Source organism: Loxodonta africana, chromosome 20 (genome assembly GCF_030014295.1).
Source record: "Loxodonta africana isolate mLoxAfr1 chromosome 20, mLoxAfr1.hap2, whole genome shotgun sequence".
NCBI classification, from domain to species: Eukaryota; Metazoa; Chordata; class Mammalia; order Proboscidea; family Elephantidae; genus Loxodonta; species Loxodonta africana.
In genome coordinates, this window is record NC_087361.1 from 54,433,842 (window position 1) to 54,453,464 (window position 19,623).

The 19,623-nt window shown below is 40.0% G+C and overlaps 1 protein-coding gene across 6 annotated transcripts in view; it reads right to left on the reverse strand.

Moving 5' to 3' along the window:
- The window catches only part of SCAF4 (SR-related CTD associated factor 4), a 59,489-nt gene that overhangs the window by 7,402 nt on the left and 32,464 nt on the right, over positions 1-19,623 (reverse strand). For 4 of the 6 annotated variants that reach the window (XM_064273179.1, XM_064273181.1, XM_023548467.2 and 1 more), the window contains 12 exons: positions 18,250-18,434; positions 17,756-17,864; positions 15,825-15,992; positions 15,230-15,315; positions 14,342-14,532; positions 13,260-13,360; positions 12,470-12,583; positions 11,613-11,769; positions 9,417-9,574; positions 8,140-8,305; positions 7,970-8,056; positions 7,638-7,829 (listed from right to left, as the gene is read on the reverse strand). In XM_064273179.1, coding sequence (XP_064129249.1) covers positions 7,638-7,829; positions 7,970-8,056; positions 8,140-8,305; positions 9,417-9,574; positions 11,613-11,769; positions 12,470-12,583; positions 13,260-13,360; positions 14,342-14,532; positions 15,230-15,315; positions 15,825-15,992; positions 17,756-17,864; positions 18,250-18,434 — 1,714 coding nt within the window. The remainder of the gene's footprint in view (positions 1-7,637; positions 7,830-7,969; positions 8,057-8,139; positions 8,306-9,416; positions 9,575-11,612; positions 11,770-12,469; positions 12,584-13,259; positions 13,361-14,341; positions 14,533-15,229; positions 15,316-15,824; positions 15,993-17,755; positions 17,865-18,249; positions 18,435-19,623) is intronic. The other 2 variants (XM_064273180.1, XM_064273182.1) reach the window with 2 other exon arrangements.

Below are 19,623 nucleotides of genomic sequence, written 5' to 3' on the forward strand. Positions count from 1 at the left end.
GAGTCGGGCTATCCTGAGTCCTAGCTCTGACACTTGTGACCCTGGGTAAATTACATCATCGATGCTTGTTTTCCCGTCTATAAAGTAGAGACAACTCTACCAACCTCACAAACCTGTAAGGCTTCTGACTTTATCAAAGTGCTAGAAGAGATGGTGGCACATGAGAAGTATTATGTCTTAGCTCTTGGTATCATATACTCAAATGCTAAATGTTTAAGGATCCCAGCGCTCAGCCTTCTCACTACTTCTCAATTTACACCCTACCCCTAGGTAATCTCACAGGCTTGGGTGGCTTTAAAGACTATCTATATATACTTGATGACACCAGAATTTACCTCTTTAGACCTTACTTACCCTAGCTGCTTACTCTACATCCACCCAAGTTAAAACAGCCAACATTTTTACTTAATATCCCAACCAAAGCCACTCCCTACTGATCTCAGGAAGGGCAATTACATTCTACCGATTGCACAGGCCAAAAACAAGTCATTCTTGGCACCTTTCTTTCACACTGCGTATTTAAGAAGGCAATTCTGAAGGCTCTACCTTCAAAATACATTCAGAATCCAACAACTGATCACCTCCACTGTACTACCCTAATCAGTAAACTATTAGTTTCCATCTACTGCAACAGCACTGAAAGTAATCTCCCCTCCCCCCAACTCCTACAACCTGTCTTCTATACAGCAGCTATAGCAGCGATCCTTTAAAAAACATACATCAGATCATGACATTCCCTGTTCAAAACTCTACAATACTTCTCACTGCACTCACAACCTGGCCCTGGACAACCTTCTCTAAACCCATCTCCTGCTGCCAATCCCGTTCCCTTGCTTGCCCTGCTCCAGCTACACTAACCCACTCGCTTTCCCTCAAACAAGCCATGTGTTCAGTTCAGACCCCCTTACTAGTCCTTCCCTCTACCTCAGATGCTTTTCCTCTGTATTTACACAGCTTAATCTGTGCTTTTTTCAGGTTCCTCCAAGTGTTACCCCCTGAGATGCCTTCCCTGGTGCGACACACACTATCCCACCTACCTATCCCTAATCATCCTGTTTCATTCTCTTCATAGGACTATCTCCATGTGAAATTATCTATCAGTTTACTTATTTATTTTCTAGGTCCCTACAGAATGTAAGCTCCAGCAAGATCAGCTTTGTCTTGTTCGTTTTGCTTTCCCTAGTACTTAAAAGGGTAGCTGACACACAGCAGGTACTGAATAAATACATGCTGAATGTACGAACGCATGGTGCTGGCAGAGGTCGTCAATCAGACTCATCGAGAAGGTAGCTCTCAGGGCACAAGAGAGCAGACGTCTCTCCCAAGCTGGTAAGTCTTTCCCTATTGCAAACCTAGGAACACCTGAGTTCTAAGAAAGGCTGTAAATTTCTGTCAACTTCTTTTTGAGTCCCAGTTCCACTTTTTAAAACATTTTTAATCCTGACAGAATGAATGGCACTGGCATTTTGCATGAACCTAAAATGAAGTTTTCCCACAAGGAAAAAGATGTCATCAGGTGTTCATATCTCCCTCTACTGCCCTGATTCCTACTGCTCTCAGGCCTTGAGAGAACTGAAATCACAAGTACAAAACAACTGTACTTTCCTTGCCTAGATGAACACTCGGGGCGTATTTATTTGGAAAGACTCCCACATGGTCTCTATAGCAGACATGGTGTTCTGGGAACTGGGGAGAACAAGAATAAGGAGCTAGTTTTCAAAGAAAAGAGAAAATGCATTTCAGATTGATTATTTAAAAAAAAATCACGTTCAGAATGTTGGCAAGAGATCTTAGGAGAAATCTGAATTTTCAATAATGCAGGTACACTAAGATATGAACCTATGTTCAGCATAGGGGTACACTGTTTTCATAAAACCCAATACATAACAAGTTTTAAAAGATGATGCATGAGAAACCATATCATCATCTACTTAAAATGCCTCATTTTTTGGTAACATACACAAAAGGCTTTGTAGGGTCAATTTCCCTATTGTTAGGTGCCCCTGAGTTGATTCTGACTCATAGTTACCCCATATGACAGAGTACCATTGCCCCATAGGGTTTTCTCAGCTGTGATCTTTACAGGAGCAGATCACCAGGCTTCTCTCCTGTGAAGCCGTTGCCTGGGTTCAAACTGCCAAACTTTTGCTTAGCAGTTAAGTGCTTAACCAACTGCACCACCAGGGCGCCTTAATTTCCCTACGGGTCACTTATATTTGAGTTTTAAATTTTGGTTTGTATACTAATTGCTATTTTACGATGACAGGCAAATACGGCAGCTACGTCTTGGAGTTAAGAGTTGTACTGTCAGTCAAGAAGTTCAGAATACACACAGTTAACCTTCCATCACTGAACTGAGGTCATATGTAGGGCACTTTATCTTCAGTGTCAGCGGGAAAACAACTCTTACCTGATATTCTGCACAGCAATATTGTTGTCTACCAAAACCAACCCAGAGCCCTGCTTGTCTGCCCCTCCAAAAGAAAGCAAAGGCGATCACCTTCCTCAAGCTCAAAAGATTTCAATTTAAAGACACTTTTTAGGATGGAGTTCTGCAGAAGCCGGAAGTGCCGGCCAGTGATGGATGGAGACAAGGTGACAAGCAGCGTTCAAGTTCCTTTGGGGCAAGAACTTCTCCAGGCTCGTTGGAAGAGCTTCACCTTCTAGATAGTGTATTTATGCATAAACTTATAGCCATGGCAAGTATCTGCTGCAGGCTGTCATTTTCAGTTATCCACTGTATCCACTTACAATGTTATATACTAAGTTGAAGGCACTGTGATGCGTATTTGGGAACCATTTCAACTATATAACTTAAATGGAATAACAATGTAATATTTAGAGTACCAATCCAAATATTTGCAAGTTTCCAAAGAACACTTTTATAGGATAAATAATGTCAACAGGCTTTTCTTGTACCGAATTAAATACCTGGTAGATCCTTCTGGCTTCTAATTTAGTGTACTCAAACATCATAGTAAGGTTCACAGTAAGAAAAAATACATAGAAATGCAAACATTGTTTGAAAAAACATTAAGTGTTACTATTAACATCACTTAAAAACTATTTTCTAGAATCTTCTTCAGGCTTCCTTTAAATGTTATTTATACTAGCAGATTGGTGCTCTAATGTTTTAATTTAAATGTTGTTAAAAAAAATGGATAACTATGAAAGTATTACAAAATTCTAGACAGAGGCTAGACGGAGAAACCCAAAGCTAAGTGAAACTACCACAAAACAAACACCGATTTTATAGTCATCACTGAAATCGGTGATAAACGTATTCATTTTCTAGGCAGTTTTAAGGGTGAGTACTGCATGAAAGTAAACACACCTGTGTAACAGTTCACACACCAATTTTGTCCACATAACTTCCTGAGATGTCCAAGTCTGGGATCGCTGACATAAATTCCTACTGAGGTTATGCAGGGAACATGTGTGCAAATCACGCGTGAAGTACATCACACCGCTTTCCAGTAACTCAACCTGCAGGCCACCCATGTGTAGCTGTCTTTAAACCCTTTGGTAACAAAAAAATACCAACAAGTAGGAAACAACCTCACAAATAATCTATTCTTATTTACAAAATTCACCGTCACCTACAGTAATGTGACAAAAACTGGGAGAAATCTGTGCGTATTAATAGTAATGAATAAATGCATTTGGGAGGAAAGAGGCTTCACTTTTCCACATAAACAATGTGTCCAACTTAGAAGAGTTTTTCTCCTTGAAAAGATACTTTGGACATACTGATAACACAGTAGAGAGATATGTAACACAAACAAACTTTTTTTGTGTATTATTTTTTATTATTTGGAACACCAAAGTAACCCAAATTTCACATTTACAACAAATTTTTTAATTAAATAAAAAATGCTATACATCGTATTAGAGAAACATACAAAAATTTAAAAAATAAATCAGACACTTATACAGTAAAGAGAATAAACCAAGCGGTCACTGTCTTTCAAGTTCCTTCTCTCCTCACTGACCAAGGCCTGTAAGATGCTGCCTTAGCTTTCACAAAGCCACCACTGTTCTACTAGCTGAGGGTGTTGTAACTAAGACTTGAGCAAAGGGTTACAGATTTAAATAATGAATTACTACTGTGCCTCAAATAATCTGATTATTTTCAGATATCATTATCATTAAAAGAAACAGAACCTCTGAAAGATGGAGGTTTGGTTCTCTCCAAGTTCAGTAGTGTTGGCTAAACTAGTCAGACTCTAGAAACAGGTAGGTACCACTCCCAAACTAGCACCCACACGTAAATCTGATCATACGGAAAATTCTTTAAACCAAACCATCCTTAAGGCACTGCCTCCTTCCAGTATAATGTGGCCTCACTACAGAATTTTTGAAGATTTGCTGAATACTCATTTGGCCCCTGTGTACTTTAAAAATATTGCCACATTTTAGAAATCAAGATCCAAAAATTCACTTAAGTGGCAATGAGGCATTTACCTTTCATTTTAAGAAAACTATTTGATTATCAATGGGAAGGATACAGATATTGAGTTATGCTTTTTAGACACAATACTAATGACTATCAACAGATTTAGGAACTTTATGTGTGTGAACTTATGATCTGGTCTACCCTGAAAATAACTAAGGGAACTGTATCAAGATGGAGCCCTGGTGGCAGTGGGGTTAAGAGCTCAGGTGCTAACCAAAAGGTCAGCAGTTCGAATCCACCAACTGCTCCTTGGAAACCCTGTGGGACAATTCTACGCTGTCCTATAGGGTTGCTATGAGTCAGAAGTGACTCAGTGGCAATGGGTTTGGGTTATTTACATCAAGATACATTTTGGCTAAAAAGTTTGCCTCTGTCTGCCAACCAATAGAGCAGTTAAAAGTGAATCTCAGCTGAAGTAACACAATTTTAGAACTGTAAAGTATAAATATTCTCCCCTGGGTGTTCTGTTTCACCTGTGGCATTTCTTACCTGTAATGAGCATCCACCATTCACTGGGCGCCTGCCTAACCTGTGCCACGCACTGTGTCAGGCGTTTGATTGCACGTTGACCCACGGAACCATCACAACGCTCTGATGTGTCATTTTTATTCCCTTTTTTACAAATGGGGAAACTGAAGTTTAGTATCCTTTCTACGCTAAAAAGGTTTTCTGCTACAGCATTGAAAAAAAAAAAAAACCACTTCCTTTTTTATCATAAGCAAAAATATTAGTGCACCAGAAGGAAACGTGAAAGCATCTTGGTTCTAGTGTTCTGTTACCTGGATAACGCCAACAATACCCCAACCTCATTACTGACCCTTTGTTACTGCAGTATTGTGACCTCATCACTACATTCTTTTATCAAAGTGGTGGAACTGTGACTAGGGTCTTTTGGATGCATTCTCCTTTATATGCATGAACATTTAAAAAACCTCATTTTCCTCTAAGAGGTCAAGATCATGGAATATTCTCTGCAAGGTTTCCAACTGAAGGAACACGGAGCATTCATTCTTCTGATAGTCGAAGCTAAACTGGTGCATTTTTATTTAAAAATGTTTAATAAGACAGTTACCATTTTTAACTCACGTCAATGTTTAAACCTTCCAGATTTGTAAGAGTCTTAACCATCAGAGGTAAAATAGAGCCCTGCACTGAGAGCCATCCACTCACTGACTCACTGGGGTAACAAACACCCCTCCCTCCCTCAGGTAGCTTCCCTTCTACTGGGGGAAGGTGGACCCCCAGACAGACAGACACATGTCCAGTGGTGATAAATGCTAACAGGGATTCTGAGTTTAGTTCTTTCTCTAGCAGTGCTTAGTTTATGAAGTTTATTTTTTAGGCTTACCAGCTTTTGATCTGTTTTTTAATTTTGTTTCATATGTTGGATGCAGAGTTTAAATTGCAGGTTTCAATAATGATTACAAATAAAGGGCAGAGTCTTCAAGACCTAAGTCAGAGGTGGACTACTTACTCTTTAGGATTGTTTGAAAGCAGTGGTTCTTAAACTCTGGGAGATTATGAAACCTTTTCACCTATTCAACAAAGTTAGTAAGTATCCATCATGTGGCTGGTCTTCTTCTAGCCCAGGAAAAGGCACAAACAAATGCAATTTTGTAAATAAGTCTCGAGTAGTCTAATATTCATGAACCCTAGACTAGGAAATTCTATTTCAAAGGGAATTCATAATCAGGGGTGTGGAGGTGGGAAGGTACAGTCAGGAAGCTGATAAGGAAATTCTGGCCAACTCAGATGCTGTGATTCTTGTACAAATACCTTATTTACAGCTAAGGAAAAAAGCAAAATAAAAGCGATCCCAAGATGTCTGGTCTCCAGGCTCCTACTCCAGGGCTCCTTCTACTATATGATTTCCATCAGGACATAGACCTCTCAGGCAACCTTCTCATTCAACAAACCATTTTCATCATTATGATGACTACTGCTACATGACTGGGACAAATTTTAATCCCATTTGTGTCACTATTACCCAGTCTGTGTACGAAGGAAAGTAAAACTCAAGTTTATCATCAGCCTAAGCTCCATCTTGGAGAGGGCAGAAGGCAGCATGCCATTTAAAAACACGTTTTTATTATAAATGTAACACATGCACAAATTAAAATTTCACAAGTACTGAAAGGAATAAGGGAGAAGTAAAAGTCCTCCACCAGAAACCAGTGTCCCACAGCCCTACATCCCAGAGGGAACCAATATGCCCCTTTCCTATGACTATAAAAGCTTAAAAACATCAATGGGCTCAAGTAACTTGCATGTTATAATACTAAGGAAATATTAACTCCCTGAATGTTAATTATTTATGGCAATGCCACTTCAGATTAACAATTCATTTATTTAAAAGAAGGTCCACTATAACAAGTATGTAATACATTTACCTATAATTCAAGCAAGCAAGGGTAAACAATCTGCATCACACCTCCCATATGTTAGTAGTAACTGCCAGAATCCTGAAAGCTATGTGAAGATCATAACCGATAAGGCCTGGCAGGAAAAAACTGAGGGGCCCCGGGGGCAGCACTGCCTCAGGCCGTGCAACCACCACTCAGATAACAAGGCCATTTCACTGCAACAAACGTATGGAACAGGAGTTCCTTGCTAGCCCACAAAGAATGCTACCAGAGTCTAGGAGTTCTAAAAAGCAAACAAACAAACCCATTGCTATAGGTCATACCAACCCTATAGGACAGAGAAGAACTACTGCTCCATGGAACATCCAAGGAGCACCTGGTGGATTCGAACTGCCGACCTTTCGGTTAGCAGGCCTAGCAGTATGCCACACCAGGATTTCCCTAGGAGTTCTAGATAAATAATCAGTCCTGACAGGAGCAAACCCATGTTGTCAAAGAAATGCTATCTCCTGTAAAGCTGGGGAAAGAGTCTGAGGTTATGTCAGTCAAGAACTTTGTACCAAATCCTTTTTTACAGAGAAATCACTTTTTCTACACCAAATTAAAATGTACAAATCCAAACTTTTATTCAAGACAAACAAACATGACTTCATCTCTGAAGATCATCTCCTGGTAAAGACCAAGTGCATGTATATTAAAAGAAAGATGATACTTAAAAATACTAGCCTTGGAGAACACTTTACCAAAACAAGCATTGTTTTTAAAAAACCTAATTTAAACAAAAAGAAAAAAACTAATGATAAAAAAAATGAACTTACCAAGAAGTGAAACAGGCTGGGTTACAGGAGGGGTGGGCAGATTCGTGGGAGCAGCAGGCGGCACGGCAGAGCCATAGGCTTTCACACTGTCACCAGACTCGGCGTCTCCTCTAGCCCCAGACACCACTGTTGGAATGGGATTTCCAATAGATAAGTCTTTTGTAGTGTCTTCATTTATACCAGCGATAGTGGCTAAGGAATATAACCACATCAACACGTGAAGCTGAGTAATTAACGACCTCCCCGGTAACCGCACTACAGACCCTACTACTGGTTCACTCTCCCTCCTAGTCCCAAGACGACAGGGGAGCACAAAGGAAAAATATGCTTACAGTTTGGGATGCTTATTGGTGGAGTGTGAGGAGGAGGAATGGATACTGGTGGAGTTATAGGAGGTGGGGGTCCAGGAGGAAGAAAACCTAGAACAAGGGAAATAACATCAGTTTATGCTGGGCCACTTCATTTTGGGTTCTAGAACAATGTCTTCTCAAACTGAGCATACCTGGTGGTAAATGCATTGGGTTGAATCCTGGGCGCAAAAACGGTGGAGGTGGAGGAGGAGGAGGAACGCCAGGGCCAAAGCCTGGAGGCGGGATTCCCAAAGGAGGTGTGAAAGTAGGTGGCTGGAGTGCACCCACTACAGGGGGACCCGGCTGATGGGGTGGGACCTAGAGAGAAGGAAAAATGAAACCACATATCCACTCCCCTCCTCACCACCACTCACATAGTGAGTACAGATCAAGAAAATGTCATACTGCTAAAAAAAAGTCGTTTTTATACTTGTAGTTACACAAATTTATTAGCTAACAGGTGGTAATTATCTGTACTCACCAAACTCATACAAATCAAATTTTTGCTCTCTACTTTATGACAGCAAACTCACATTATATTTTACCAACATCTGCTGATGTCTGATAGGATATGACATGACTTAAAATGTTCCAAGGTCCAGTCTGCCTGGCCCCTCTCTTAACTAGCTGTGACCTTGAGCGAGCTACTTAACCCCTCTAGACCCCAATTTACTCATCAGTAGAACGGAGAAAATGTAGACCTCACATGATTAGGGGGGTTAGGTAAGTTAAGCAACTCCAGGAGCAAGGCCAGGAGGGGGGAACTTCTACAATACAGATAGGAAACCGATGCTTAGAAGTCAGTCACACCACTGCGTGTCAACAATGGAGCTGACATTCACACCCAGCTCTGCCAGAATCCAGGTTCTTTTTTCCTTAGTAACAGGGTGGTTGCTTAGACAGTGGAGACTCTATATAAGAATATACTTTCATGTGAAATGGCATTCAATTGTTCGTTAAAAAATCTTATAATGGCACCAGCCAAATCCAGGATTAAGCTCTCTCTCCCTCAAAGCAGCTGCTTATTGGGTACAAATCCAGGTTCCCTCAGAGCATACAGTCCCCAAAGAATAAATATCCAACACGAGAAAAAAAAAAAAAAAAGGAGTTAAGCAGAATACGTGAAACTCCAATAGGCTCTCTTCTCATGTCTGGGACATTACAAGGTCAGATTCACTCAATAATATACACAGATGGGTGGCAATATGAATTTATTCTGGTTTTAGAAACATTTATGAAAAAATGTGTTAAAGAGTTTATAAACAATAGACCTGGATAAACCAAAATGTAAACAAAGAATATGCACATTTTTGTACTTTATCTCTGACTATGAACCTAGACACACATTTACAGCAAATCTTTGTAATAAGACTTAGCAAGGGATCTTTCAGACACTTAGAGGTTTAAATAACTGCCCCAACAGTCTCACCTGTGGAGGTGGTACTGTGATAGGTGCAGGAACAGGAATAGGAGGGACAGGAACAGGCAAAGCCTTAGGTATGGGTGATACTGGCTCTGTGTGGGCAGTTTCTGCACCTCCATTTTGAGCAACTTCATTCTCAGGCTTCTTGGGAATTCCTTTCCAATCTGTCAGAGTTAAACAAATTTAACATTAAAAGTTCACCACTTTCATTTTCTAAGTCTAAATCTAGAAATGGCTTTTTAAAATGTTAATTATAAACAAAACCCAGCAATCTGACAAAGGTTAATTCCTACATTAATTTTATCAATTACTTAAATTAATGAGTAACAAAGTAAACATGTAAAAGACTACTCGCCATGTGCCAGGCACTGTCCTAACACTGTACGGGCAGTCCCAGGGTTACAAACGCCCTTCCGCCCTTCCCTCTTCCTCCCTCCTGGAGCAAGCGGGGAGGAAATGATGTGTTACTGCTTGGTTAATCACAGCTCCACACTCATTGGACGAGCACTCCACAGCCACTTCCTCCTCCTCCCACTCTGGCTTCTGCTCTTTTCAGCTGCCACCTCTGGGCTGGGGGAACTTTCCTACTCTCTGACGGTTCTCCACCCCGCCTCCCCTCCTCTTCCCTCCCCAGGGTGGCCGCTGGGGAGCGCAGCTGCTGGGGGAAGCGGGGACAGAGTCCCGGGGCTTCCTTGGGCTGCACCACCCTGTCCAGCAGGAACCTGCAGTGCTCAGCTGGCTCGCACTCTCAGGGCTCCCCAGCTAAGTGACATTAAGTCAAAATACATTATTATTATTACTACATTATTATATTAAAGTTGTTTTATTGTATCTGGAAGTGTTTAATTTTTTCTATGCACAGAACCATATGCTATATACTAACAGAAACATTTGACTGACTGACCTTAAGATACAAACCAAACCTAACTCTTCAGACTTACACACAAATTCGACTTGCAGACAGACTTAGGAACAGAATTTGTAATCCGAGGACTGTGTATACTGATTCATTGAATTCTCATAACCATCTTTATATAGACTTTACATAAATGCTGTTATTATTCCAATTTTACAAAGGAGGAAAGCCATCAACCATTTGTCTAGGTCACACGCCTACTAAGTGGCAGGGCTGGGACTCAACCCAGACACTTCTGGCTCTGGATTCTATGCTCTCAATTACAACAGCACGTTGTCTCAAGTATTAAAACAGCAGCAATAAAGATAATGAAATACCCACTATGTCCTGAATAAACCTCCCTAATATTACAGAACAACTCAGATAACCTTCCACCTATTTCTACTTATCTTCCAGTGCAAGTGAAAAACAAGCCACTCTGCCCTCTGGGGTCCTATCTCCACAGGAAATTCTCCTCTGCTTTCCACCTCTCAATAAGCCCTCCACTGGACCATGAGCTCCGAGGGAACTGGGGAGAGGCAGGGTGGAGATCCCACTGTCCCCTGTCCCCATCCCCCCCCTTCCCCGCCCCCCAACCAAAGCCTTTCTGGATGCCTGGCACGTAACAGGTCGTTGACACCTATTTGTCTGAGCAGAAACCCAGCTCCATCTGTAAGTGACGGCCTGGCATGGAGGAGAGAAGGCATGGAAACAGCACCGCACTGTTTCCTCAAACCACCATTCCTGCCTGGAGCTGCCTTTAAGGGTTGCTCAACTTTGCCACGTCATCCTGGGTTCCTCCTCCTTCTGGCAGCCTGTCTTCAAGCCACGCCTATGCATTCTGCCCTTCTTTCTGCTCCAGTCCCGATGCCAAGCCAGCATCTTAAGTACTCAGGCCCACAAATACCGGCACCTCCTCAGTCTTCTCCTCTTGCTCATCTACTGCTACTCTGGACATTTAGACGTGGCCAAGAAATTATTATGAAGCTCTGGATTAGAACATAATACCAACGGTAAGCAGTTTAAGATTCATTTGATTTGTGAAACTTTTCATAGCGGAAATTCTAAATACAGCAGAGTTAACCAGCAACTACTTCTTTGTGTTAGCAACTCTCCCAGTAGACAGAAACTGCACAAGGGCGAAGACCATGTTTATTTCATTCACTACTGTATCCTCAGACTGGTACACAGTGGGTACTTGAAAAATCTCACAACTCACGTTCTATTGAAGAGAATAAACAGGACATTTATCACATGCATTACCAAGTACATAGATGAATCTTAAGAGAAATTACATACTGTTTTACCTGGGTTAAGTGTATCACTGTCCAACATTCCTCCTTCACAAAAACTCTCTAGTTCCTCAGGTTTGACTTTGTCCCATGGAATATAAGTAACACCAAGTTCTACATCCCAATACTGCTTATAATCTGCCTTTATTCCTTTGTTTAAGGCCCAGGCAATCTATTTCACCATTAGTTAAAACATAAAAAGAGAGCGAGAGAGAGAAAAAAGTTATAAGTCTTGAGAGTTAACTACTCTCCACCATTCTAATCCCATCACGCCCACCCCATAAGCCACCTGGTGGGCACTTCTGAAAGCCCCTAGGTACAGCAAATTACTCAACAACAGACTAAGTCCCTTTGGGAGAGTGACCCAAAGATAGAACCATACCATGGTTTATAATGCTGAGGGAACACTAACTTCATTTAACAACTTCTCTGAAAAATGTTCAAGAATTTCTAGGAGGAGGGATACTACCTATATACTTACACCCTTTTTCTCTATCTTTGGTGAATGTTATTCACAGTTGATTCTAAGGTGACATGGCAAACATAAGAATAAAGTGTGGAAAATTAAACACTTTTTGGAATGACAAAATATTTTATTAAATGATGTTATGTTTAAAGCACTAGTTAATTACTTTTGGTCAAGCCATCTACATTAAAAAAAAAAAAAAATGCCACCATGCACCAAACATTTACATTTTTGTTAAAACAACACTGTAGTTCTGGCAGAGAACCACTTTTAAAAAATCACATTTGGCAAGATGTGTATAAAATGTCTCAGTGTCAAAGTCATTTCTAAGCCCAAAATTACAGTTAAAAAAAGCCACATATCTATTAAACTTTTAAAACTTGAGCTGTAAAGTACAGAACAGTACCTTTATGGACTTCTGGTTCACTTTGTAGTTTCCTCGGCTCAGTTTCTGCAGGGCCCGATAAGCGTCCTGCCTGTGAACCATAACGATATAGGCACAACCCCTGGGAGGAATCATCTGCTCCAAAAACATTTAACGTGACAAAATATGACGGTGACAGTGACAATAAAAGCAAAAAGCAGTTAAGATAAAATACTAAGCAACACTTCCAACAACCCATGTTCCCAACATTCCTGGTCAGCTTTCTATATCTGAGATTAATTTCATTTATTAAAAAAAAGTAAACTGGCATTTTCAGCTTGATCTGAATTGGCAATTATTAATGAACTTACCCAGTCCCCCTCAATTGACAATTATTAATGAACCTGTTACATAAACCCACTGCCGTTGAGTTGATTCTGACTCCTAGCGACCCTACAGGACAGAGTAGACCTGCCCCATAGGGTTTCCAAGAAGCAGCTGGCAGATTCGAACTGCCCACCTTTTGGTTAGCAGCTGAGCTCTTAATCACTGAGCCACCAGGGCTCCAATGAACCTACATGGCATCCTTCAATTGACAAGTATTAATCAATCTCCACTGTCCCTCAAGCTTTGTTATATAAAGACTTTACTGGAAAAAGGTCTTAAATTAAACTTGGTTATCTTTATCTAAGGAACATGATTAAATGCAAATGCCTAACTCTAGACACATTTTCTATAAACCTGGGCCAATTGTAACTTAGGTCTCAAGTACTTAGCGTCTTAAAATGACATTAATCATGTGTCTACTGTCATTAAATCGTTTAACACTCACATTAATCGACTCAATTGGACCAAACTCTTCCAAGAGACTGGCAACATCCTGCTGTGTTGTCCGTTTGTCCAGCTGTCCAACCCAGAGTGTAGTGCTACAAACTGAAAAGTATAATCACAAAAATATTCACATTTGTGAATGAGCAGCACTGTATATGAAAAAAAAAAAAAAAAAACAAACAGGTAAAACAGGCCTGAGTTACATTATGATACCACACACTTTAAACAGCAAGTCCCATCTGTCTTAAAAATTTTAGCTTAAAAAGTTCTAGAAAAATTGTGGCTATACGTCCAAAATTGAACCAGGACAGTGAAAGGTATACCTAAGAGTTGGAAAAAATTGGCTTTTTTTTGTGTGGATAGATTTAAAGATTTCATTTTTAGAAAACTGAGGCCAGAGAAGCAGTTAACTCCTGCAAGGTCACCCTGGTAGTGAACAGCAGAGATAGGACATGAGCCCAAGTATCGTGATTACCCGCCAATTCAGTGCTTTTGTCCACTGTATGTAACTGTCCTTCTCCAAGTCTTATGGTTTACAGGTTTTTCTTTTAAGCTGTGTCCTAGGGTCATGAGTCTTACAGAGTCAGAGGTTTTACATACGCCCTAGTCATAACAAATTAACATCTTACTAATAGTCATGTACCTGTATCAAGAATATATCTAGTACACCTTACTATAATATTCTAACACACTAATGAGATTTAGGAGATAACGAAACTAACAGATTCTGTAAATTTCAAATCTCTATAAAAGAAGGATATAAGTAATTCTGGCAAACAAACAGAAGAACGAGTAAATGATTTTTTGTATTTCATCCATTAGATCCAAGACTTCATCACTGGTAATTGGGACTTTTGGTCACTCCTTACTGCTGCTTCTCAGAACTGGTCTGATGTACAAAAGCAAAGATCAAGAGTATATACACCAGCGCATACACAAACAAAACATGATAAACGTGTATTCAGAACAAAAATCAATACAGACACAACATGTCATTTACGACTTTGCTAGCAATTATGAAACACTTAAGCCCACGACATGAAGAAAAATAAAGCACAAAGGCTGGATATGGAGGTTACGCACCACTTGCAGTTTCTGGTTTGATTTGAGGGAGGCCTTTTTGTCGGCGTTCCCTCTCTTTCTCTCGATCCCGTCTTTCTTGCGACCGAGACCTAGGAGAGTGTCGGCGTCTATCCCTGGATCGAGATCGAGAACGTCGATGACGAGATCTTCGAGATCTAGAACCAGATCTAGATCGTCTTCTTTTTGGTGATCTATTTTCATGGGAAGAGACAGCATATGGGAAGAAAAAAGAAAATGTTTCTTACATGTATTAATTTGAAAATGAAAAAACACAACCAAGTAATTTAATGTTTGGCTGTGTAAGAATCTGACAGCAAGAAATTCTTTTTAAAAGATTTTTAACAAGCTCATAGTTAGAAAGCATATATATAATTCAAATCAGGTAAGTAAGACTTCCAGTTCATCAAAGTATCTCTCATGTTCAGTACCTCTCGTACTATACTTGCAGCATGAGAAGCTAATTTTCTCACTGAAATATCTGCTACTACTTGTCTTCTTAGTAAAGTCTTCTTTTTGAAGCAATTAAAAATAATTAAAAATGTACTCCAATTATACCTTCTGATATACTTATGATTTTTCCACCTTTTTTGTCGGCTGACAAAGTTATAAAGGAACTGTGAATATGAATTCTTAAAATTCCATGTTGTATATTTATACACAGGCATTAGAGCAACTCTAAGGGAAACAATGTGGGTAACATGACTGAGGGACCAGAGGGTTTTTTTTGGTTTGTGTTAGTACTTCTGCCCCCACTGCTCCGCACATATGGACATACATATCCAGTGTCATTTTATTAACACTCTGCGAATGTGAAACTAATCAAACTTGATTTTAATCTCGATGTTTCCTAAGACATACAGGGCTGGAAAAATATTTCCTATAAATTACCTGGATGCTGACCTAGATCTTGACTTTCTGTTATCAGAAATATGCCGTTTAACTTCTTGAATACAAGGTTGTTCCACTTCCATTTCCTTAAAAAAAAGAAAAACGTGAAAATTATAAACAAGAGGCAAAAGGCCAGAATCTAACAAATGTTAAATTAAAATTCTCTTGCCCTGAAACATCTCTCTTTAGGTTACGTGGGACCAAATTACTAGTTTATTAATGACTGGTCATCAGTACGAGAAACTTTTATGTGGTTTACAAGATTAGTTCTGGGAGTTGCTTTGTATAAATTACGCACCATTTTAATAAGCCACCATATAACACGCGAACCAAGTACTGGTTAATTAAGCACTACACACTCTGATCTGAATTCTCACAGGACCCTACGGAAGTTGGCAGCCTTGGGATGCCCGCTTTTGAGATGAAAAACCTGGGCCGTAGATGGTTTATCACATGCTCAAGGTATTACTTTCTTCAAACTCAAAAGCGAAGACAGCAGGCAGATAACCAGGCGTGTGTATGTAAGTCAAGCCAACCAAAAACCAAATAACCAGGCAACCAAAACCAAACCAACAGCCTGGGCGTGAAGCTTTACCTGCTGATGTGCCTTCTGTGTAAGCGGCTCGCTTTGTGCCTGGAAAGAAGCCTGGAAAGGCTGCTGCACTGGTGGGGCCGGCGGCATCCCGGGCTGGGCCATAGGTGGAAACGGAGGTGTAGGAAGGAGCCCAAACCCTGGCATCTGTCCGTTAGGAGGAAGTGGAACCTTTTGTTTTTAAACAAAGTGTAGGAGTAGTTTTTAAATGACGGCTACCAAAAATAATTTAGAAAATGCTTAATCACTTTATATTAAACTACAATCTTTTTTTAAGTTGTGTTTTAGGTAAAAGCAAAATATCTTTAATAAACTTTGATCAACGAAAAACTACACGTGTCAGAGAGGATTTCGTTTGAATTAACTACAATGACATGCAACACCATTAAACAATTCCCACACATACAATCTTTATCCAAAGAATCATTACATATCCAAATACACAGGTTAAAAACCTTATAACTCACTTCAAAATTATAAATACAATTTGATATATTTGAACATATTTACATACTTAAAGACACAGCTCCACTTCTGTGAGGATGCAGCGTGACAGACTGAACTTTTAAAGACAATGAAGCCTTTTGGTGGGAAGAGTGGCCAGAAGCAGTGGCTTCTAGGTTCATACTGTTTTACTTACTCCAAGGGAAGTTTCAACTAAAATATCCACTTTCAGAGTTTAAAACATGTAACAATAATGACAGTAAACCACAGCCTAACATATTCTACACGTGCAGTTCAAACACCAATACGATTTAAAGAATTATAAACTTTCAGTACCTGTGGAACACCTGGATATAAGTTCATAGGTTTTCTTCATATTTTAAACAGACTTACAGAATACTTCTCAAACTTCATCACTAAGTTATTAAAATCACATCAATGTCTTATTACCAAGTATACAAAATGACCAAGCTTGATCTGGATATGGAAATGAGCGCACTCTCAAAACACCGTCAGAACCCTTTCTAAACAAAGGCTACACACGTGCTCTCTCCCAAGCTTGGTCACACCACAGAACCACTGTACAATTAAACAAGAAATATACAGTCTCCAGAGATTGATAACAGTTCCATAGACGGGTCCAGAAGCTATATTTTAAAAAATGCCCCTCCTTGCCCCTGTAATTTCAACACACAGCCAAATTAAGAAAACTCTAGGGCATTTACTACAAAATAAACCCAATGAACCAATCTCTGCTAACTTCCTGCAATTTTCCAGTGTGCTATGCTCCTTTTACTTCACCTTTCAAACCATATTCCTGAGTGTTAAGAGATGAAAAATAAAGAATTTGATAGAAACACATGTTTAAGGCAGACAGTCTGCCTATTCAAGGGGGAACTCATGAAGCTAACAGTTTTTCACAATAGCTGCTATAAAAAGGAAAAGGCCCTAATGATTCTGCAAATTCTGAAGAGGACAAGAGGCCTTAGTGTCATAAACTGTTTGCATGTAGTTCTAAATTTACAAAACCAGTGCATCTCGGAAAGTACTTTTTGGTGGGATAGCTGAGGAAGCCACTGTAGCCTGAAAGGTCTGTTGATGATCTAATCCTATAAGGACCACAAGTATCAGCCTTAGGATGCCCTCTAAAGCATATGATCACACAACTTTTACAGAAAAAAAGGCCCAGCAAGGGAAGGAACAGTACAACATCAGTTTCCTGAAGGAGAAACATAACCACTCTCTAAAACTCTTAACTGGAATACTTAGTATTAAAAGATCAACATCTAATGGTATTTAGCATCCTTATTTTAATTAAAGCAAAAGGCAACTCAAAATAATGTGTGCTCAACAGCTTTTATCAGAGTTGTAGTATGATTCTGCCAATCACGCAGCTAAGTATTACTGGCCTGTGAAGTACGCGCCACATTGTGCTCTAATGAACAGACTTTGAGTTACTAAAACCCAGCTGCCGAAAAAAACATCTGTACCTGATGGTGCATTGGATCCTGCTGTATTCCCATCATTCGAGGCTGAAACTGATCCATATTTTGATGCTGTGTATATGCTGGCTGTTGTATGCCATCACCAGGAAATCCACTTAAAAAAAAAAAAAAGAAGTAATTCTGAATTGCATTCAAAAGCAGGTAAGATTGTTAGTTACATCTATGCCATAAAAACTCAAAGAATGTCACTGAGGAGCCATCAACAATCAACATTTTACTAAATCATATATTTGTCCAAATACTAATTTATAAACTCAGCATTATTCCCAACATAGAAGCTATGTTTTTTTCTTTTTGGTTGTTGTTGTAAATCTGATAGGATGCCTCCTCATTTGGGAGAAAGCTCAAAACATCACCTCCATTTTACAAGACAATGTCTATAGATGAAAACTGGTTTTGTCGCTGAACGCTACATACGCTATGCTTTTCCAACAATGATCAACTTTACAACCTCCAGGGAGTTAAAAGAAGACACGTACAATGGTGCCTGTGGAGGAGGAGAAGCAGCGGGAGCGGCAGCAGCGGCAGGGGTGGCAGCAGCGGGGGCTGGAGGGGCGGCAGCCGGAGGGGCCGTGGTGGCAGCGGCGGTGGCAGCAGGATCTTCTTTCTTGGACTCTTCCACAGCCTCTGGCTCATCATCATAGTCAAATCTATCCAGCAGCTTCTGGAATAGGTTTGTCAATACTCCACTTTAAAATTCAGGCTGTGATTCACTACATAAAAACGTCAGAGAACCCACAGATGCGTACCACCATACACAATCCCACCACATGGCCAGGGACGACGGCAGCATTTCATGTGCCCTCTAGGACCCTGATTCACAAATGTCAACAATTTTGACACAAATACAATTTTCTTCTGCTTTCCCTCTCCAATTTTAAGCGCAGTTTTTGACTACCTTCTACATGCTTATTTCATAGTTAATTTAGCAGTATACTTTACTAATGTTCATTTTCCTAGACTAAAAACTTTTGGTGCTTTATACACATCAAAATGGGTGTCCATTTTGAGTTAGCTGTAAAAAGTACAAAAAGACTGTCTTAGCCAGTCACTATAAATGTCTACAGAAAAATTTTCATATGCTGCCTGCTCAAGAATACACTCACATAGAAAAGAAACAGGTCTCCATTGAACAAGAGAGCGGCACAGCCCATGAGCACAAAGTCTCACCACCAGTGCAGTAGCTCCTTTCTTGGAACTTCAGAGGTTTTCTTAAAACTTCAGAAGATTTTACCAGAAACTTTCATTAAAAAAAAAAAAAGATCAGCACACCTGACAAGATCCCATGTATTCACAAAGAAAGATGACATCTTGAATACCTACCACTGTGCTAGGTGGATGACATAAAACACTTCATCATCACACCAACTCTGCAACGTAGGTACAGCCTCTTCTTTTCACAGACAAGGACACTAAGGCTCAGGTGATTATGAAATGGGACCAAGTCTGTACAGTCTGTGAGTGGAACTGGAATGTGGACAACTGGTGTTCTGGACTCCAGAGCCCTCAGGTCTTTTTCGTCCCACAAGCAGCTTTTTCTCCCAAGTTGTGCCCATTCTGCTCATGGATTTCAAACTCAAATTCTTAACCCTGTGCTGTTCTATGACAGTCCTGCCTAGGAATTCAGGTCCTACTTTACTGAACAACCAATTTCTAAATTAGGGAAGAAAGTCCTCTCCATGGACAACACAGAATATAAGACTGAACAAAATATAAAGGGTGTTCTGGGATAGAGCTAACTTGTGTTTCTTTTTCATTCTAGGTCAGTGATTAAAAGTTCTTATTATAAATGAGAGAACTAATATTTTCTAAACATCCACTACGGGCCAGGCATCTTCTGTTTTAAACAAAGT